General features: G+C 32.5%; 1 protein-coding gene across 1 annotated transcript; it reads right to left on the reverse strand.

Moving 5' to 3' along the window:
- Window positions 1-13,171: 13,171 nt before the first annotated feature.
- Window positions 13,172-15,758, reverse strand: LOC127838073 (uncharacterized). Its single transcript, XM_052365638.1, has 4 exons — window positions 15,550-15,758; window positions 15,029-15,206; window positions 14,416-14,532; window positions 13,172-14,086 (listed from the first exon to the last, which is right to left on the reverse strand). Exons 1-4 carry the CDS (start codon window positions 15,622-15,624, stop codon window positions 13,968-13,970), a joined length of 489 nt encoding a protein of 162 aa, XP_052221598.1. The 5' UTR covers window positions 15,625-15,758; the 3' UTR covers window positions 13,172-13,967.
- Window positions 15,759-23,762: the final 8,004 nt, after the last annotated feature.

A 23,762-nucleotide genomic window follows, 5' to 3' on the forward strand; every position in this document is an offset into this window, starting at 1 on the left:
ATAAAAAAAACAGAGGCAAGTTCGCTCAAAATTATGCTAATTAACGTTAACCGAATGAATCCGATCCTGACTCGAGATAATCCATCCGAAAAAAAGAAACATGATGTAATCGTGAAGCGATTTTCAGATGCTAAAAGTAGCAGAATATTTGTATTTTACGTATTCACACAAATGTTACTTTTTGTTGTTTGAAGTTTTTATACAGAAAAATATAACAGAGGGATTCAGTTACATATTAAGATAATTTTCATGATCAGCACTCGACTTTCTTAAAGTAGCAACATTATATTTGTATACCAAAATAACATAAAAATAACAACATTAATATTATTGGAATAGCAATTTAATGGATCTTTATTTATGCCCTCTTCAAATAAACTGGAGTATATTGCTTTTCATATGCCGTTTGTTCGGTCTTTTGGTAGTTCTGTCGGTGTGCCGATATACCATTAGTCTTCGCGCAATATCTGGTCAAACTTTTGAAATGCAACCATGCGAATCAGTACGATGATTATTGTTAAGAAATAAAGACGCTTGTAGATTGCGAGGTCAACCGTTCGAAGGCCAATTCCACAGGGACATGTCACATTAAATTTGTATCCGCACGGCATATTGAGTTTTTTATGTTTATATTCATGCAAAAACGCATTCGGATTAAGGTCTACAGGTCCAAGGTTAAGGTCGCATGAGCTTGAATGTGTGGCAATTACTTGGTAAGAAAGAATCACGCATATTGATGTTGAGGTCAACCAGTATAAGATTAAGGTTTAAACAGATTGTAAAAAGACATAAGTTTCAACAAAATATTTTGACATCGCTTTGACCTACGATCATGCATATTGGTTAAGTGATAACTTGTGTTGAGGTTAAGATGCCTATAGAATTTCAGGTTACAGGTGAAATATTATGTCACATTAGCTGGAAACATGAACTTAATTTCCGCACTATATCTACAGTTGTCTTATCATCATCCAATGTTGCTATGCTGCCTTCGTGTGAAGAAAAATGAAGATGCAAATTGATGTTGAGTTCAACAGCTCAGAGATCAAGATCACATTGGCTTTCTTTGAACGTCATAAATTAAAAAAAAAATCCTATGATCATGTACATTATTTTACTGGTTAATCTTGACAAAGGATTAGCCTCTAAAGATTTCCGAATTTAGTATCAAAAGTCTTTTTGGTTATTGCATATTTCTATCAACTTAAACTAATTATAACTAATTATAACTAGATGTTTAAAAGACAATTATTTCCTACGACACTTGTTTGGACCAGATAATGCCATGAGTCAGTTAAGAAGACTTGCTTCCACACATATTTCATTTCTTAATCTCAATGCTTGTGAAACTGACCATGTGTTTACTCAATCTGTTGCAATTACAATTCTTTTCTTTCGATCATTTTAAGTTAAAAGTTTGTTGACACCACATTTGTCTTCATATCTATTAATTAGGAGGAAAACTTACTTACTCTTCAGTTTAAGCGAAATCCACGAAGCAATTGTAGCGGTGTTTAGTCCACAACATATAAGGAAGTATACAAGCTACCGTAGTAAAAATGACAAAGGACCTTACATAAATTTGTGTTTATTTACATCTCAACTGAAATTCTTTCTTTAACTTTAATTAACACATTACACTTAATGATCAATTGCTAACATCGAAGGTGGATGAAATTAAAAGATCATTACATTGTAAACGATCGCTTAACCTGTTTAAGTCTAGCAGGATAAGTTGGTACTTATTACAACTTGCGCAACTTGCGACACGTAATACTAGTCCTCAACGATCTGTGTCCATGAGAAATATTAGTACATTCAAATAAATATAATTGAATCATTATTTACCTCGAAGATACAAATAGCATAGGAATGGAAAAAGTACATGAACACAAAGTAACGATACGTACGTTGAACCTATGTAAATGTAATGATACGTAAGTTAAACGGTTAGAACCTAAGTAAATGTACTTTTATTCCGTAAAGAATAATCTAATCACTCTGCAAATTAACACGTTCACCTTTTAGATTTTAGTTTTATGCAAATACAAGTTAAACATATTCACGGATAATTTACTTCCAGATGAACTCAAACTTCCTGGTTTACGACCCGTTTATGTACTACATTTTGTTAAACGCAAAGTATGAAAAACTTAGTTGGTAAAATAAATGGAAAAATAAGATACACGCTCTGATTGCACTTATTTATAAAACTGCAATAATGATGATAGCTTAATACTTCATTTGCATAGTTCCATCAAATCTAAATATTGATGCTAATAACTTCATTTTGAAAGCATCACAATTAGTCAGTTTATTGTCATGAGCATATTTCTTCTCCAGTATTGATGGATTTTTGAAATAACAGCAAGAAGTTACAAGCATAGTGAAACATAATGTCACACACTAGGCAGGTCCCTAGATAACACGTCAAGGTCACATGTCAAACATTAGAAATATATATAACTTTGTCCTGAATTGAAATATTGAAATGTTTTGAAATACCCTAGCAGAAGTGAGAATTGTTTAGTGGAGTGTTTGTCGCAAGAACCATATTTTAATGTCAACATTTAAATTAGAGTTTATAATTATAATTTTGCACAGAACTGGGACTTGGATGAAGTTACACGCCAACTTAAATGTAGTTTTTCATGCAAGAACAAAGTTTAAGGTCTTAATTCTAGTTTGAAAGTAAAATGAGATATATCAACTAAAAATTTGTCTCATCGTTACTTGACAATTGTTTTTAATTTATGGACGAATCTCTGTGACAACTGCACTAATTGTATTTATAAAATAAGACGACATTATTTCGACTTGTAATTAACAGGGATGCGTTTTTGGACAGGTTTCAATGAACTCTGTAAAAATGGACGGAATCTAAATACTAATATCTTTCTCTTTTAATACGTTAAGAACACATACTTCAGTTATCGTTTAACCGGTATTATAATATACATATTTGCAAGTTGTTTTGTAAATAATTAGGCACATTTTAATTAAAAATAAAAATGCGAACCCTGCGAAGTAATTGAGTTTGTCTAATGAATTGCGTATTAAGCATATTAAAAATATTGTTAACATTTTTGTGATAAGGAAACTAGTTGAGACTCTCTTACGATGATTCTAATTGGCTTCAATAAAATGGTTGAACTATACGCTAGTTGTTGTTTTATTTTTAGCGCATTAATAACTCAAATACAAGCGTCTTTCTCAAAAACCAAACCTTTACAGGCCGCAAAACAAGAGAGGCAAGACTCGAGAGCGATGCAATAAGCCTGAATCTTTCAATGCAAACGAGATAAAATCGAGTCAACTGTAACGAGCTGCATTAAGTCTGATTCACATTATATAACTATTTTTTTTCCGGTATATTTGGTATCTTATCAGTGTATCGGTCGTATCTGAATTTGAAATGGCGTATCTCGTGTCATGAAAAACTTGAAGCAAATTGACAGATTTGCAATTATTTGTAGCTCAAAAAGTGGAGCAACAATGCAAATTCTGTGGATGGTTTCATTTGACAATATGGGGTCTTAATGGGCTATATATACTAATGTGATTTTTATGTATTTTGTGCACAAAGTGGTAACGTTTCTTTACAATTATTTTGTATATGTATTGAGGCCGTTAGCTCGTATTGAAAGATTTAAACGTATACCGTATAATTAAAGCATTCAGTAAATAAAAAATTAAACAGCAACTTATGCAATCTAATAGAACAATATTTGTGTCTGATTAATCTTTTCTGCATTGACTAATGATATGTTTGTTGTGCAAATAGTACAAATACTTCTTTATATTTCTTTATTTCTCGAGTTTAACCTGTTCGAAAAGTTCTGTAACTTATTTTTAAGTTCCTGATCAAGAAATTTGTATTGTATTTGCACAATTGAGGGCAACCTGTATAAAGTGCAGAGTAATGAGTTGATCAAGTTTTCACTGTTAGAATACTCAATTATTGCATTACTTAAAGACATGGCTCTTGTTATTACAAGACTCTCGTGTGCGTAAGCGAGCATTTAAGTGTTTTATTCACACAACTATCTCACTGAAAGAGATTATTATGTCCACATGCTTTATATATAATTGTATGAAAAACAGTCATTTGGGTGCATGGTTAGACAGGTTTTTATGGCGTGTGGTATGCTAGTTCAGATGTTATTGTCGCGTGTTTGGATCTCTATCGTTTGGAGCGATGCAATCACAACCTTCCTGTTTTGGTGTTAAACAATTAAAAGTTGCATTACGTTCCTGTGTTTGTATTTGAAATATTATTATTGAAGTAAAACTAACTTTCCTTAATGGTTTTGACTAAATTGCTATCAGGATAGAACATCAAATTTACCATTGTTAAAATACTCAAAAAGCCATAGCAGTATGTGTTGTAAACATTCACGACTGATCTAAATTTAAGATAAAACACAAACGGTTTGCTTGGTTTTCAGCACTCTGGCCTTGTTAACACGGATGCATTTTGGTGAGTCCTGATTAAATATCACCGTACGTTTTGCACTGTTCTTTTCACTGTCCATATTAGCAAAAGGATACTATGGGAATAGACCATAACAAAAATAATTAAAATAGACAGAAGGGTATATACTAATTTCTTTGTTCCATCAGTTGATATTTGTGTATTTGAACCTTCTCCTGACAATAAATGAATTGAAAAATAAAGGTTCACATGTATGAGACTATGTGCCTCAGGCACGAACTACGTTATATCTTTGGTTTTCTCCACGAGTATTGAATGTTTAGTAAAACGTTGTAATCAGTATATACGATCACTGATTAAGATAAAGATAATGCTACTTATCAAGCTTATAGTAGTGCTCAAGTTCAACTATATACTGATCATATTACAATAACTTGATATAGGAATAAGAAGTTGCAAAAAATACATGCAGAATTGATCAAATGTATTTATTCAAACATTTAATTTGTTATGCTGCCTTAACGGAGATGTTATTGAGTGTGTTGATGTGTGAAACGAAATTCCCGGAAAAATATCTTCCAGTCGCTTCGCCCGTTGCATACTCGCGAGATCTCAGCCACAAATTATACAAATCTGACATTTTATATAAAACCATATAGGGTTCACATGCGCATATTTTTTAATTGCTTTACCCCACTTTCCAATGAGCCACTTTTACATTAATAATAAGACATGCTCTAATGAAATTTGTGTTCACATACGACTTTGTTCGATAATTCCACACCTATTTATTTAAGATATTATTGCGCCTTCATTAATTTGATGACATTTTGTAATGAGGGTTTAAGTCGACGCGTGATCCCAGGAAATACGCATAGTAATCCGAAGTTGATAAGGATGTGTATGCAGTAACATTAAAGGTTTTACATTCGCATATGTTCAGTTCCAATGATTTTAGGTCAGTAATTTCCTTTTAATAATAATCCATATCCGCTTGAGATCTCAGGCAACAACGATTCTGTTTTGATAAACGTTTATAATGATACGCCGATAGGGTGGAAATGTGCACATTGTCTGTATGTTTCGCCAAAATGATAATTCAGGATGCCATTGCCCACTGGTTACAAGAAGATATGCTATATATACGTTTTGTTTTCTGCTTCAATTCTAAGGATGTTATTATCCATATTTGATGAAACTTTATATTATGTGTCCAGCTCATAAAATGAATTCTGAATAACAAGAACATGTTATTAAACATTGCAAAAGATATATAGTCGACTAGCCTAGACCAAGATTAGAAGATATTATTGAAATAAGGGATTGCTTATATTCGCCGTTGTCGACATTCATTGGTTATGGTTTTCTGAGATGTTTGTGTATTAATCAATATGTACAGAAATCGATTATTTCACTTGCTGAAATGCCCTTAATACTGATTTGTATCTATATGTTCTCTTCAACAATTCAAGCAATATTTATCCGCCGTTTTAAACTCGATCACCGCCGCCAATTATGCTGCGCTGTGACTTTTGCATTCGTCGTCAAAAAGGTGTTTAAAATGCTCAAGATCTTATAAACGCGCTTAATGGATTATTTAAGAACACATCGTACACGGTTAGTGGACTTTTAAAGAATTTTTTCTTTACTTGTTTTAACCTGAACAATGTCCTTGCCTTGCATTTCCCATGATAATGAAGAATAATTAAAATGAGAACATTTTCATGTATCCAGTAAAACTGATTAGCTCTAGTAATAAACATAATTGAGTGTCGTTAGGCCGAAGTTAAGTGTTTTTTTTAAATCTCCCGTATCATCTCCAAAAGATATGGTAAGTGGGTAGACAACTAATTTTCCACTTTAATTAGGATGTTTAAAGATGTAAATCGTCTAAATCTATTTTCAAAATTGATTTATTTTGTATGAAAACGTTAATTTTGCGAATATGATCGATTTAAGCAAACACGATTGAACGCTCAATCAGGATCAATAACAAACACTGTTAAGGATTTGAGACAAAAAAAGTCGGTAGTATTAATACCAAAAAAGAAAATCATTCGAACTACGTGAACGTTATTGTTAGCTGTTATGTGTACAGTTGTGGTATTCATTTCTGCTAGTTTCTCTTGTCATAGCAAGGTCATTTGTTTGTGTGTTGTCATACCGTCGATTCGATGCACATTCCATTCATAAGAATGGTTGTTTTGAATGAGCTTTATATTTCCAAACATATCAAATCAACATGTCGAATGTTTTTGTTGCAACTGCAATAAACCAAAGTCGACTTATTGTGATATTTCATGTATGTTATTATGCTCTTACAGTTTCCGTATGTCTGTTTGTTGATTCATTCGCATTAACGCAAGTCGTTCGTCTCGTTTACTCGACCCAAGTACTTGAATATATCTAATAGCCATATGATAACGTCACTTACTGTTGATTGTGGTATGCTGCTATCATTTTACATATTTACACGCACATTTTCGGAAGCGTTAGAAATGTGCCAAACTATCAGATATTAATTGATGGTTAAAATGTCGGTCAAAACTACGATCACTGGAAATAATCTGCTTTATTTTCAAGGATTATTTATATATGCCACAAGGACATTAACAGTTTGGCCAAGATCTGAGGTCTCCAATAGCCTCTTAATCTATACACATGTTACTGCAATCAATTATTCAGACCTGCAAATTTAAATTTAAATTTACATATGTCAACAATTTGTCTGTAAAATTAAGCTTATTAAACTACATCTCGAAATTATACAATGAAGTTTAAATCTCTACCAACCCTTAAGGAAAACATCTCATTCGTATCCATCTTTAAATCACCGCAAGAATACACCGCTGATCTGCAAACACAAAAAACCCATCCCACTGACGGCTAATTTTTCAGAACAAGGATAATCACACCTTTATCAGCAGATTTTGGAAAAGCACCATATATCACATTCTCCGTTCATATGACAGGACTAGTTCAGACCATGATCCCTGCAGTCGATTTCGAATTTATAACCAAACCTTCGCTTTGACTTACATACGAAAGCATTCATCATCACTCTTATAACAACATTAGCTATTGCACCCATGCAAACATGTTTTGTCGCAAGCTGGGCCATATGTGTTTGTTACACATTGATCACATACGACTCCAGTAAAATAAGGCAAACAAGCGCAGGCTCAATCGTTTTAATTACACGCATTGTTATTGTCTATTCAACAAATTTTGTTCGCATGTTTGACCCTTATTGTCAATCGAAAACAATAAAAACTATTACTTCCATTAAAGCTTTCCATACATATGCACGTGCCATTATCTTTGTAGCACGTACCTATGATGCAGCCTATAGAGCATTGATTGCCACATAGTTTCCATATTTTCCAGCAAGACATTTGCATGAATCTCCCGTAAAATCTGTCATACATGTATAACGACCATTCGTTCTGTTACGCACATTATGCATGCATCCTAATGAGCATTTGTCTTACAATTTCTACCGTACCTTCCGTCAGCACATTTATCACATTTAGCTTATATAAAATAGTCCATACATGTACATTTCCCATCTGCTTTGATGCATACATGTCCTTGACAACCTTCAGAACACACCATCTCACATAAAGCACGTTCCCGTCACACAATTATCGCATTTCACTCCTTTTAAGTTTGCGAGACATCTACATGTGCCATCAACTTTAGTAATTGAACCAACGTGACATTCTTGAGAACACAGGATTTTACATGGCTCACCATACCTTCCCGGTTTACAAATGTCGCATTTCGCTCCTGTAAAGTTTGAAACACAACTAAATGTCCCATCAGTTTTATTACATGATCCCCACTACAGCCTAGGGAACAAGACTGTTGACTTAAGTCAACATACCTGCCTGGTGAGCAATTGTTGCATTTCGCTCCTGCAAATTTTGCAAGACAACTACATTTTTTGTATTCAATATAAGACATAAAACGTTTACATGCATATGATCATAAAACAAAGTGATACCATGTAGGAGCAATAATGTTCAAAAACATGTCATACAATATATGCTAATATATACTTTTTGACCTTGCAGTTTCTCTTGATTTAAAAAAAAAGGTTAATATGTATTTTTTGTTTGGTTGTTTGTTATAGGTGTTTTTAAAAAACGAAAAAACAACATAATAGTTTTAAATAAGGATGAGTTGCATAAAGTGGGTAGAAAACATACTGGACTTGTTTATGAAAGTTTAATGTGTTTCCATTTTTGTTCGAATATATGAAGTGTATCATTGTTTAGGGCTATTTCTTTTTCAATTTGAATTTACAATTTTAAATAATTGATAAAGCAGTTCAATGTTGGTGTTTGTTTTCTGTATTTCATGCTGAATACAAAATATTTCATTAATATAATTATGTAATTCACGGCGTTATTAACCTCTTGTATGTTGAAGGTATTTACCCATAAACTGATGTCTGAGAGAGATAGTTTGAATTTTAATTGTTGTTTCTCTAGAAAGATTGCGATTTGATTCCATAGAGATTGAATATGTTTACACTCCCACAAAAGGTGTTCTATTGCTTCAATATGTTCACTACACATATCACATAGATTTGTGTTGGATAGGTTGCACTTAAAAAGATATTTATTTGTAGCTATGATTCTATGGATGTATTTATATTGAAATTTTCTCAGTGTGCTATCAGTAGTTGATTTATATGGAATGACAAATATTTGTTTCCAATTACATTCTTTTTCTCAAAGAAGGTTTTGCCATTTAGTTTGAGCTTACGAGATTTCGGCAGGGTTTTTTATTTGAAGTGTGTAGAATATTTCGTTCGTTTTTTCTGCAATTATGTTTTCTGCGAATGTTTTTGAAGACAACTACATGCCCCATCAGTTTTATTACATGATCCCTCACTAAATCATGGGGAACAAGACTGTTGACATAATACATCATACGTTCCTCGTGAATAAATGTCGCATTTTGCTTATTTAAAGTTTCCAAGACCACTACATGTACCATCAGTTGTATTACATGATCCCAAAACACATCCTTGTGATCACGACTGTTCACATAATGCGCCGTACCTGCCCGGTGTGCAATTGTTGTATTTCGCTCCTGTAAAGTTTCCAAGACAACTGCATCTTCCATAAGTTGTATTACATGATCCCAAAATACATCCTTGTGAGCACGACTGTTCACATAATGCGCCGTACCTGCCCGGTGTGTAATTGTTGCATTTTGCTCCTGTTAAGTTTCCAAGACAACAACATCTTCGTTCAGTTGTATTACATGATCCCAAAACACATCCTGGGGAATAAGACTGTTCGCATAATGCATCATACCTTCATTGTGCACAACTGTCGCATTTGCTCCTGTAAAGTTTCCAAGACAACTGCATGTCCCATCAGTGTTATTACATGATTCCCCACTACATCCCAGTGAACAAGTCTGTTCACATAATGTACCAAACCTTCCTGGTTCACAGATGTGGCATTTCGCTCCTGTAAAGTTTGAAAGACAACTACATGTCCCATCAGTTTTATTACATGGTCCCCCACTACATCCTTGGGAACAAGACTGTTGACATAATTCAACATACCTTCTTCGTGAACAAATGTCGAATTTGCTCCTGTAAATTTCCAAGACAACTACATATCCCATCAGTTGTATTACATGATCCTCCACTACATCCTGTGGAACAAGACTGGTTACATAATGCACCATACCTTCCTTGTGCACAAATGTCGCATTTTGCTCCTATAAAGTATGCAAGACAACTGCATGGCCCATCAGGTGTATTACATGATCCCCCACTACCTCCTGTGGAACAAGACTGGTTACATAATGCACCATACCTCCCATTTTACGCATGTGGAACAGGTTGTCTTATTATAACAAGAAGTGCAGTTTGCATTTCATTGCTTATTGCAATGGTCAGATATGTTATAGTGACCATTTTGACACTCCTTACAAGTGTTCAGATGTTTGCAATTGCAGTTAATATACGGATAAATGAGTAGATATTCACACGAAGAACCTGAGTTTCTAAGTTTACAGGTAAGACATGATGTTGAATCTGAACATGTTGAGCAGTTTATTGGACAGATATAACAAATATACTGTCCCATGTAATATCCGCCCAAACATGAACGACAGTTCCCAGAATAAGTGCAAGCTCACCTTCATTAATACATGTTTGGCAAGGATCTTCCCAAAATCCAGGTTCACATGCAATAGCTTGACTGATTACTGTAATACAAAAAACATGAAAACTAACGTGTGCTTATAAAACACACATGTACATGTAAATTGCTTGGTTTGCGTTGATATTATATTTCACATTCTTTCCAAAATATATTTAAAGATAATATTATAAATATAATCATTGGTTTAAACTTACATTCAAATGTGATAGGTACCAAACATATTATGTATAACCAGCTTCGAATCATTTTGATTTATCTGAAAATGGAAATAATATAACAGTAGGTTTAAACGTATCAAATAGACCGGCGTTATACATGGTCGCTTTAATATTCAATTGAGGCTTAATTTGAATTATGATATTTGATAAATATAAAACTGTAAATAGTATACCTTTAATTTGTCTTTCTTAGGTTTTAGTTAATTATTAATTTTACTTGTATGTCGATTTTGTGTGTTTTTTTTTTAAATAAATCAAGTAATAAACTTAGAGAAAAGTAAATGATAAACATATTTAAATGCACAATAACGAAATAACCATTCGTTTTTATCTTATTGTTTTAAGGACAAACTTAAACATGTGCGCACTATATTTTGAGTAAAATGCGATGAAAGCAAACATTTCAATATTTAGGTTGGCAATAAACGCTTTAAACTCAAATACACATCATTCACGTATCCCTTCAACTGACTCTGGGTATTTCTTCTTGTCGATAGTCACGCAACAGAGGCGTTTAAACTTCCTTGTTATTGAAATACGCCTAATTAGGATATCTTTATATCTTCAGTTGAAATTCATATAAAATGAAATGAACTTCATATACTATAAATGTAAATTCACATACAAGAAACGCATTCTTATAAGCTATTAGATAATAATTATAACTTTCGCAAAATTAGCTCAATCATATTTCCTTAAGAGTATTCGCGTAGTTTTATATGAGTTTTACTTTGCATTTAACCACTTGCACCAAATAACAACTACTGTGGGTTAACAAGTTTTTCTATCCCCGTAATTTCTCTTTACTTTTTATGATTCATACATTTTGCTTTTTAGCTATTTACATATAAATTATAAACTTTTCATTGCAAATTTTGTTTAAGTTAAATTACGTGAGTCATTTAAACAGTTGGTAGAATTCATTTGCTATCTTCATCTGCTTTTAAATTGTCAATGGCCACGTGGCCTACATAGTTACCTATTCTATTCTGAGTTTAATATAGAGTTGCTTTAACTGATAAATGTGTGTTTGCTAATTTTACAAATGCACTAAGTATTTGAAACATAATATATATCAATTACATCATCTAGTACATGTTCAAATTTCCTCATTTACATAACGTTCGCTTAAGCTTTTTGCGCATACAGCATACACATCGATTTAGTCAGAGGCCGCCATTCAGCAACTATTGCTTAGAGAAACTACAATTTGAACGTACCAAAACGTTTAAATTGACAAGTGTGTTGTAGTTTAGATTAATGTGAAATATATAAATTTTAAAGCATAGTTTTATGCTTGAAATATCTTAACTGTTGCTTTAAAATTGCACTATAAGGAATGAATATTATTGAATGTATTGCATATTTCCAGTTAAACGAAGCGTTCGCAGGACAAGCACGATTTGTCATAAGATAAACGTGTTCGTCGCATAAAGCACATCTGATCAAACAAAAAGTTGCTACGGGAACAATAAAAATAACAAAATACAAGCACGTAAACACACTTAATAAAATAATTACCGATATTCGTAAGCCTTCAATGCCGTTCTAATAAACTAAGTGTATGCATAATCGCGGAACGAAACGAATCTTAATGGCACAACAACATATATCTTAACACACCAATTTAAATGTGTGTTGATATAAAATGATACTATTGTCACAGTGGAAGGGGTCTCGTTATAACACATCTTGATCATTTATGAGACATGGCTTATCTGAACAGCTATAGAACAGTGACTTTAAAACTGTGTATGTTGAACAAAAAATGTAAATATCTACCCAAATCCAGTTTGAAGAAAGACAAGAGTCATTATTGTTTTGGTTCAAAATATTTAAGACCGGAGTCCTAGTAATATTTCGATAGCCAATACCATGGTGGAATGCAAACGTTGTTCACTGAATGAAAAATTATATTTCAATTCGTAAAGGTATCATGTCAACCGGAAATTAATGCCCAATCGTATTATTTATGGTACATCATGTCTTTTTAAGAGCAATGGCTATCAATGAAAACTCCTATTTCTTATAAATGTTTATAAAAAGCGTCATTTATTTATGTGCTCCCTCTTTTAACATTCACAAAATAAAACAGTACCCAACTTATAGATGGATAATACGACAAGTAATGTCGCTAAATATCGACGTTTTTTCTTTAAAACGGACACTAACGGCAAATCTTTGTCTAACACGTACTTTTTTCAATGATTTTAAATGATGTAGTTAATTTTGTTTAAACCTAATTTACGCGATACAAACGTTGATTATTTTAAAAACATAAATTACTTAACGTAAATAACTTAAAACAAAAACAAAAACATGTATCAAACTTTCAATAGAATTCATTTATTTGTAATTTGCACTTCTGCTTTATCATCTATATACCAGTTCCTCTGTTTGCAGTTAAACAACATACAAGTGGACCAAGATGTAATGTTACGTGACATCTCGGCAGTAATATTAGTACAGAAAATAATATTTTCTGGAAAAACAGATGATGTTAACTTCAGCACCATTAACACATGGACATAACAATGTGCACATACATTTAAATTGTTATGAAATGAATCCACAAATCAAATGGAATTACTTTGAACAGTACGTTTATTGATATACAATCCCCAGTAAGAAAAATAAGATAAGTTAATATTTGGAGGCTCACTTATGGGTCAATTAATGCAATTTATGTATTTTTTATGCAAACTAAGCTTTTAACTTCAATCCATATTATGTTTCTAGCAGTGCTTGTGTATACGTAAAGCAATAACAACCACGGTGTAATCGCTTCATTGTAAAACTTATCTTAATGTAGTGGCGTTAAATTGTACCGCTGAACAACTTATAAATAGAAGAATATGTCAAACTTAACTTAAAAACCAAATTTCCTAAAACACGACCAAGAGACTCGGCAACTATGAAAACAAACTAGAAAATGATTGAAATTGTGTAAATCACTGACAAATTGTTTGAATTTGTCAAGCTTTTTTTATTGTAAACAAAATATCATCGTTTACCATCAATTTTATATTTAATACAGTTAACACATCAAATACATTACATTTGTTCATGCCTTTCTTTTAACATAGTTTGAAGTTGTGTACGTATTTGAACAATTCAATTTTAAGCAATATCTTCAGCCGTCTTGATGTCATCTATCAGACCTTGAGTCATCTGGGAAATAATCATGATGTCGCTATCCACATGCTGAAGGACTTGCAATAACAGAGACTTCGTGTTACCTGAATCAAACCATTTTCTTGTATATAATATATATTGATTTTTCCTAATTAACATTTATCCTAGTCCTCGATGAACGTTGCTTTGAACTAGGAAAGCATCGTACTTTTAATAATTATATAATAAACTTCATTTATTAATAGTCTCATATTGCGTAATATACTTCTTTGAAATTCAATTCTTGTTGCTCTTTGACTAAGCAGTTCTATCATTACTGAAATTTACTTATTTAAAACTCTTTAAACTTTTAGTACCGGACAATGGTAGAACATGTGTGGCTTTGGATCTGAAGATAACAAACAATTCCGTATGGCCACAAAGGTTTCCGTACCTGCTACTTCTTCAACAGTGGCCACTTTGTCAGTGAGTCCGTGTGCCAGAGCGGACATCGTGTTGGCGTCGTCATACATGTTACGCAGCAAGCTCAATAGAAGTCCCTTAGGTGCAACTGTGAATAGTGTTAATGCATCCAATCGAAGTATGGTTGCAACAATGGCAGGTGGTAAGGTTGGAATGCATGAAGTACATTTATAGTTTTGTAAAATTGATTGAAGGCGTGTAATTTTAGTACAATAATAAATCGGTAAAGAAAAGTGTTTGAATTGTATTTATGTTTATATGAACACTGTATACGGCCGTTTATCCCCTCTTACATAAAGGCTGTAAATAGTGATTGTGATATTTATTTGAAGAATCGATGCTAATCTTCTACATTATTATGTTCATACAAATAAGCCGCATGCTTTTACATAATTAAAAGTGGTAATTCGCTTTCAGTATGAAAGCTGATATAAATATGTCAACTCAATGTTGACAACTGCCAATTCACGTGCATCGTAGCCGCTTCTTTTTTGAGTTCCATATTATATTAATTCACAGATTCATATACAATACCAAATAATCCGAGACGCATGAACCATTAAACAAGAATAAGAAACACGTACGTGAAGTGTAAGTTAGTGTTGTGTATGGTGTAGAATGAAAATGCCAGGTAGGCGTTGTGTATGGTCTGGTATGAGTCGTCCAATCAGCGGTCGTCTCCTCAGGTGTAGACCAATGATGGTACTCTTTAATAGACTTCGGTCTGTTCAAACCGCCATTTGCTCGGTTGTACAGTAGCATCTTAAAATATAATAAAGAAAACAACATAATATATGATGAATAATTGATGTAGCTAAAGTTTTATGTTGTTTTAATAATAGTTACAGTATAATTGTGTAGATTTCCTTGCGAAGAATGAATGCCTTTAAGTTGTTGAATCATATTGCACTTACACATGGTATTTGTTATAAAACCCAAATCCCCGTTTACCACATTCAAAACTCAGATCACACGAGCAACTGTTTTTATAATATTTATTTCTGATGATAATTTTATCACCACAATATTAATAAATGCATTTGGGTATAATGATGCGTTTTTTCAAGTTATAAAGAAAAATAATTGTGCTAACGAAAACACTTACATTGACGACAGGTCCATGGCAATCGACTGCTAGCATTAAAGACAGAAGCGATATGCTAAGGATCCAATTATGCATCTTTGTTTTTAGAATTTACGGTTAAAACTAGATGCTATCTATTGTTGGGTTTCACTTCAATGTAAATGTTAATTTATAGTTGTACGCAATTGTCATACTATCAGTTAATTAATTCAGCAAAGCCTACTCGATAAACGATATCAGCAAGTAACAATCATATATATATAATTTTATAATCAACACACTTGTGAAAAAAGTGATAACTCCAGATATCCAACAGTTTTCCCTTAATGTCACTTTAGCTAGTGTTATCTGTCGTTACTTTCTCTTTTCATTCATTAAACAATAACTGTAGAAACTTTACATGACGTTTAAGGCCAGGAAGTAGAGAAATTTGGAGCATTATTGGTGGAGGACCCCCACGCACAAACAAACAATACATTCCTTTCTAACGTGCGTAATCTTCGGATTTGTAGCCGTACTGTTACTTCATGATTTACCTCTACATTTTAAAATTAACAAACGATCATCACGTATTATCGACTATGTCTATCCTACCTCTGAAATAAGAGTTACTATTAAGGTAAATAATTCAGTATTCAGTCAGGGCTGAACATAATCATTCATCGGGTACAGGTAAATAACAGATTATTGTTTAAATGGTGTCTTAATACAAATCAATATTCAATGTTATTATATTCAATTATAAACCCTCAAATGAAAGCCCTATGAATTACTTGTATATCGTATATAATGTGGTCGACATACGATTTTCGGTGAGGCATTTTCTCTTGGTCTTTAAAACATGTAGCATAATATAATGTACATGGATAATATGATATAACTATATTATAATATGTATATCAGATAAAATACCAATTACTGTTTTTATACTTGCGGTTTTCGCGCAAATGTTAGTTGTTCGTAAATTTCTTAACAATTTTAAAGACAATCTTTAATACCGAATATAAAAAGACCACCAACTCCTTTGTCATATACTAGAATTTCTTAAGTCTTATTCTTAAAAGCGAACTTAACAATAGCCACCAGTCATAACTACAGGCCGCTTAATATAAACTCTGCTGAGGTGAAAGGTAAAATAATATAAACATATATACATATTCACTGAAATGAAATTACTTATATTGTCATAATGCTATTGGACATCCTGACTTTACGCTAAACGTCGGTATCCGCTGCCAAAGTTATTTTCTAATTGGACCGGAAGTTACATGCCCTTACCGATATTCATAAATAATTATTATATAGAATTGGCAATATAACCTCATTTTAAATAAATGATTAAAAGCCAGAAACTTCATCAACATATTAATCCGTTTTAAATTGTTGCAGTGTTTTATTGACAACACTTTATCGATTGCCTATGGAATACATGACCATACATACACCGTCCAGAATAGGAAGCATCGCGAGTTAAAACAAGTCTTACATAAAGACATTTTAAACTGTGACAGGAATGTATATATGTAAAATACACCCGTATATTCGTGTCACTCAACTTGTATTTCCTATCGAACAGTGGCTAAATCCAACGTGGTCTTCAGCAGATCAATATATGGTATTGTCCATATTTTCAATAATTTATTATGGGCAATATATTTTGTGTCTCGTCTTTTTTACTTGTTATTTCTTAGATACATTTTCGATGACTCTTTATAGTTCTGCAACAGCTGGAAGTTGTTTGGCACATTTCTGGTATAAGGCTAATGTATTCATTACGAACAAATCCACATTTTTGATAATTTAAGCAGTTTCTTTAGAGTGTGGAGATAATGCATATAACACTGTAACCATTGTATTTATTCTTCTGCATGGAATCGTGTTGAGAAAATGATCATTAATCTATCAGTGATGTATCAACTCTGTTTTGACAATAACGATGATTGATGGGCTATTCCCTCGAGAGAGATTGCCGACAACGAAAACAATATTTTGAGACCTACATACTTAATACGCGTATATCAAATATTGACATACTTCGATTATCCGTTTTAAAGGGACTGTCAACCACGGTTGACGAAAAAAGAAAAGTTCTAAAATACCGTATTTTTTACAAGTATTAGTTAATATTGATTAAAATATCACGACTGGTATATTACATTACTAGAAAAAAAGTTGTTAAATGTTAGTATTTTCAGTATATTCGTTTATAAATTTTACTGGATATGTATACCAGGTAACTACCAGTTAACTATAAATAACTATAAATAACGCAAGTAGATTGATCATCATCGTCACGTGGTAAACCCAGGAATGCAAATTGTGAATGCGTAGTGAATTGTATATATTTATATACTTGCGTTATGTATAGTGTGTATATCGTTATGTCACCTATTTTCGCGATGTACTTTCGATTTTACAACGCGAAATTTTATTACCGAATATTCTGAAAATGTGATCTTTTTTCAAGTAATGTAATATATCAGTCGAGATATTTTAATGAATATAAACTAAATATTGTAAAACATACGGTATTTTAAAACTTTTCTTTTTTCGTCAATCGCGGTTGACAGTCCCTTTAAAATGTAAGCCTCATATTCTAGCGAATCTATTTCATTTGGTCTAAGTTGGTCTAAGTAATATGCAATCTTCCACAGCATAGCAACCAGAATATATCAACAAATGTAGCTAAAGTCTTGTCGTATTAACACATCTTACAAAAATAATTTACGAAAATAACTCAAAGTTGAATATTCAAATATATTCTTTCTCATAGTGTTTTTCAAAGAAATGGAGACAAATCCGGGTTTAAACTACTCTGTTTGTTTTATGGTCAGTTAAAAATCATACAGACAACAAGACACACAAAAAAACAACTAAATAAACCCAATGAGAAAAAAAGATTGTTTAAATGAATAATCTGTTCTTTATAAAATAGACTGAACCATTTAACTAATCGCCTAAAGTACATGGTCCTTGACGGAATTTCTGTTTACATAAGTATAAGATCTTGCAGAAACATCAATCATCTATGCATTTCGGATGAGATGAATTATTGTGTTTTAAATGAGGAATTAATTATTGACATAATGCGAATTCATGTCATTAAACGTGTATACGAACAAGTTATCAATGAGAAAGTTTAAAAACGTTCTGTATCGTTCATTAATATCAAATAAAAGTTATATGTGATCGTCGAACATGTGGTTTATTTATTTAATACATGGTATGTAAGAAATGAACCTATGTATACCCCATCTAGTGTTTGTTTTCGCGAAATGGCACGTTTTTTGGCGGATAGCATACACGATATAATTTTTTTTATGTTCAAAACATATTAAACGTTGGTGAATATAAAACTTTACTAAACGGTAAGAAGAAGTACAACACGAGAATAAACAAAATACTTGTTTTATCAAAATGCAAATTTTCCGTGGTAAAGCAGAAACCTCATTAGGAAAAACATGATATGGACACCTTTGGCCAATTGGTCCATTCAGATTCTTTCATACGTCACATGACAATGTTGGTTGTGCAACAAATAAGAATATACGGGCCAGTGGATGAAATTCATAAATACATTAGTTTTATAAGTTAAAATTAAAAAAGATAGAGGGCTGCCGTTTCAACTTGTGGTACTATAATACTAGTTTATATTTTTCCGGACGCTGCACGCTGTATTTTGGTGCGAGATTAAGCATCGCACGGCGGCTGAGATCAGATTTTAAGCGATTATCGGGAGATGCTTTTTTCCTGTTTGCAGGTAAGAAGCATTTTTACGGAGACCTCCCGCGAACTATGTTTTTACAAAATCGTCGACCCAACGGCCTAACTTCGGTCGGACGTTGTCCATATATTAACCGCATATTGGCCTAAGATATTCAATAAGAATATTTACAACCACCAGATGCTAGTGCACCTGTAAGTGCATAAGATATCGTTTGAAACAGATGGAAGTAACGTACACTAGATAGTATATGGGCCCAGGAGCCAAATATATTCAAATAAATATATATAATCATGTTTAATGAGAGAAAAATTGACAAAGAGCCATGAAATAAACTAATTCCAAACGTTTATATTTTCTTTGCAACAACTGTTTTAACCCTATTCGATTTACTTGAAAACGAAGTCGCCATTCATTTCCGCTGCTAGAATCACGTGCTTTACACTGACAGAGCCAGGCACAGAATCATCCAATCAACAACAACGACGACGCTTTGACAAATGTAAATAAATAAAAAATACTTACTCATTCTGATTGTATTGAAATTAGTTTTAAGGGGTACGTGGTTGCATATGCATGCATTATGTGACATGCCTCGTTGTTTAAAAGTAATAATACGCAAGCTATCGATTAAGGGGAGAAAACTGGAAAAAAAATGCTTGAAAGTCTGTTCCAGATTTATTCTCATAGGCAAAGGGGCTCGAAATATTGCTTGGTTATCGGCCAACTGTGAGTAAACGGCTCGACAGATTTCTTTGAAGTATTTTTTTTAAGTTGTCCAATTGCCCATAAGAGGACCAAGGGATCCTTTGGATTAAAGCTATTTTGGACATGTTTGCTGCCAAGTCTATGATAAATTCTAGATAATGACCTTGTTATGATTCCAATATCAGAGGGTGGATATTTTTTCCATGGCTCATTGTCAATTTTTTTCTAATGAAACATGATTTTATATATTTATTTGAATATATTGGGATCCTGGTCCCATATACTATCCAGGGTACGTTACTTCCACCTGTTGTTGAAAATCGTACGGTTCCTTAATTTGAAACGCTACGACAAAGACTTATGAAAAAGTATTTCGTTTTAACGCGCTTTAAACACATTTTACGCGAACTGTGAAGTATTTCCATAAGAACGCTTGCTATGTAAAACATTTATAAATGTGGATAAAACAGTAAAAGCGGACCATAGTTTCAGTAAAAAGAGATTAAATAAACATCAGTCACAAAATACAGCGCGCCAAATTACAAAATTAATGATTGTATTGCTGACTTAACAATAATTTACAAACATATGCATTTTATGAGAACTCATGATATTACTTTGAAGCGGATTATGCGCACTTACTTTACAAAACGTGTTGTAAGTGTTCTGTTCGTTTTGATTTAATCAATATCAAGGTAGCGTTCAAATTATGGCCGCAGATACAGAAAGACTGCCGAAATAGAATGGTAATTAATAAAAACAAACGCTAATACAAATTATTTACATTATTTACATATCCTGTAGGCGAAAAAAGTAATTTCTTTCCTTTAACATCTCCAAAATGGTGTGTAGGTCGGATAAATTACGTGTTTTATGATATACGCGTTATTTCACACTTTACTAAGTATTCACATGCGTAAATGTTACAAATCTGTATTCATGTATTTTATGCATAAAGTTAAGGTAAATAATTTAAGCAAAATATGATCAAATGTAGCAATCTTAATAGCAAATGAAGTATATATTTTACATTGTCGAATGAAGAAAACTGGCTCGAAAACTCAACTTTGAAGGGATCTTTTCAAGTTTTGATAAATTGACAAAATTGAAAAAAAGTTGTTTCAGATTCGCAAATTTTCGTTTTAGTTATGATATTTGTGAGAAAACAGAAATACTGAACATTTACCATGGTCTAATATAGCCATTATATGCATCTTTTGAAGATTTAAAAACCTGAAAATTATAAAGCGTTGCAACGCGAAACGATTGAATAATTTGGAGAGTTCTGTTGCTGTCGTTTAATTTTGTGAAACTACGAAGATTGTTTATGTAAGGTATAAAATACATCATCCATACGTACTTGGCAGGATGGCCGGGCGGTCTAATTGGTTTTCACTCCAGGACTCCGGGGGTCACTGGTTCGAACCCTGCTGCGGGCTACTTTTTTCTTTTCTATATTTTATTCTTGATTTTTTACTGGAGCTTTTTAGATCTAATGTTTACATTTATCAATATAAAGCATTAAATAACAAACTTCAAAACATGTCAAAATCTTTTAAAAGGCCCCTTTAAACATCAAAACGAAAAAACGACAAAATATACGGCCGGTTGGGTTAGTGGAAACAAACAAGTTTTTTCCTTAAATTTCATGTCATATTTCTGGCATATAATCAGTACAGATGTATCGCATCTTTTTTGCATCCAGCATCGTCTAAGGTATGATAACCATAAAAAAATTCTTCACAATTGCGACCTATGTAAAAGACCGAGCCAGTCCGATTGAGATAACTCGTTTTTTCTAATCGAAATACCTCGACCTCGTTGATTTTCATTGATAACATTCTCTTAGCAGAGTTGTCGTTCGTGTTTCAACATTCAACAATGGCCGCCCCCATGAGAGTCTCGAGTCAAAACTTTCTTACTCCATAAATTGGCTTGTTTCGCTATTTAGAAGCTGTCATTTATGATATATGAATTATTTATTCACTAAATTTCCGCTAATAACAACAATGGATGGAATTCGAAGGATATATTCGATGTGAATGGATCACTTTCTACAACAATGGCTCTGCCCATGAGAGACTTGATAACACTCAAAACTTTCTTACAGCTTAAATCGGCTTGTTTCGCTATTTAGTAATGCAACAATAAATGGAATTCGAAGGATATATTCAATGTGAATGAATGAAGCACTTTCTGGGTCTCGACAGCTTGACCAGGCAAAACCGGCATACTGATGATACTGGTATTTTTAGTTATCAATTTAAGTCACATTTTGCTTTATAAATTTTGTTCGAGCATTTTGCGACTTATTGAATGGCTATGATACCCGATATCAACATGTCATATGGGATTTGCATATCACCAAGCTGTCCTGAAATACAACATTGATTACAAACTCTTTACTCAAATTACTGGTTTGTATGAATTCTTTCTTCTTTCTATTTAAGTAGTTGATATCATTATAGGCCAAATAATTAGACGTAATTTACCGTCCAGTCCATGTATATCGACCTCATATTTATAGTAGATATTATGTTAAAGGGGCCTTTTCACAGATTTTGACATGTTTTGAAAATAGTCATTAAATGCTTTATATTGATAAATGTAAACATTGGATCTTAAAAGCTCCAGTTAAAAATCCAGAATAAAATTCTTTAAAAAAAGTAGTCCGCAGCAGGGCTCGTACTTAGTCCAGGAGTAAAAACGCATTAGCCTGCTCGACTATTCTGCCAAGTATAAATTGTTGACGTATTTTATACCTTATATAAGCAATCTTCGTAGTTTCACACAATTAAACAACAACAACATAACTCTCCAAATTATTCAATCGTTTCGCGTTGCAACGATTTATAATTTTTAAATCGTTAAAAGATGCATATAATGGCTATTATTAGACCATGGTAAATGTTCAGTAATACTGTTTCCTAAAAATAACATAACTAAAACGAACATCTACGAATCTGATCCACCTTTTTTCAATTTTTGTCAATATATCAAAAATGAAAAGATCCCTTTAAAGTTAAAGAGCTAGTATGGGCATTTTGCACTGTTGAATTGAGCTGAAAAGAATTAACAGATAAAAAGAGTTAGTTGAATTGTGGTTACTGATCAATTTTCTGCAACTCATTTTGTTACCAGTTGTTGCTTAAAATATATTTTATATTCGATATTATTATGTGACCCACCCAGTCCTGTAAGCTGAAATGATCCGTAAAACAAAATTTTGTCTTTGTGTCGTATGAACGAATCTGTACTAAAACTAAATTTAGGTTTAAAACATGATCAGTTGTCAAATGAAAGTACGTTCGATATTCAAATGCATTATTTTTCTCTTTCCGGGATATTGTTTTAGTATGTTGATGCTGCATTAACATATAAGTGAATATAAAGTGAAAACAATATAAATAAACAACGGTTGCGATAGACACCTATAAACTGTTAGATGCCCAGTATTTAGCATAAACCAATGATTTTTTCAAACATAAATAATTGATGTAAAATGCTTGAAGGAATAATATTTTAGGTTTAAGAAGGCATTTTCTTTTTGTTTTAAAGGAGATCTTTAAAAATTATATTTTTTTTTGAATTTTTTGGCAACAAGGGGTAACGCATTTTTAAAAAATGTAATTAATTTTCTGACAAAAAACTGGTACCATGAGTAGAATGAAACAATAATTTTTTTAAACATTTGTAATTGATGAAAAATGATTGCAAAAATGATATCAAAGGTCTAATTAAGCCTTTTTTTTTATTTTATTTGAATAGGTTACTCTGAAAATTCTTTTTTCATGATTTTTTT

Source organism: Dreissena polymorpha, chromosome 7, assembly GCF_020536995.1.
Source record: "Dreissena polymorpha isolate Duluth1 chromosome 7, UMN_Dpol_1.0, whole genome shotgun sequence".
Classification (NCBI taxonomy): domain Eukaryota; kingdom Metazoa; phylum Mollusca; class Bivalvia; order Myida; family Dreissenidae; genus Dreissena; species Dreissena polymorpha.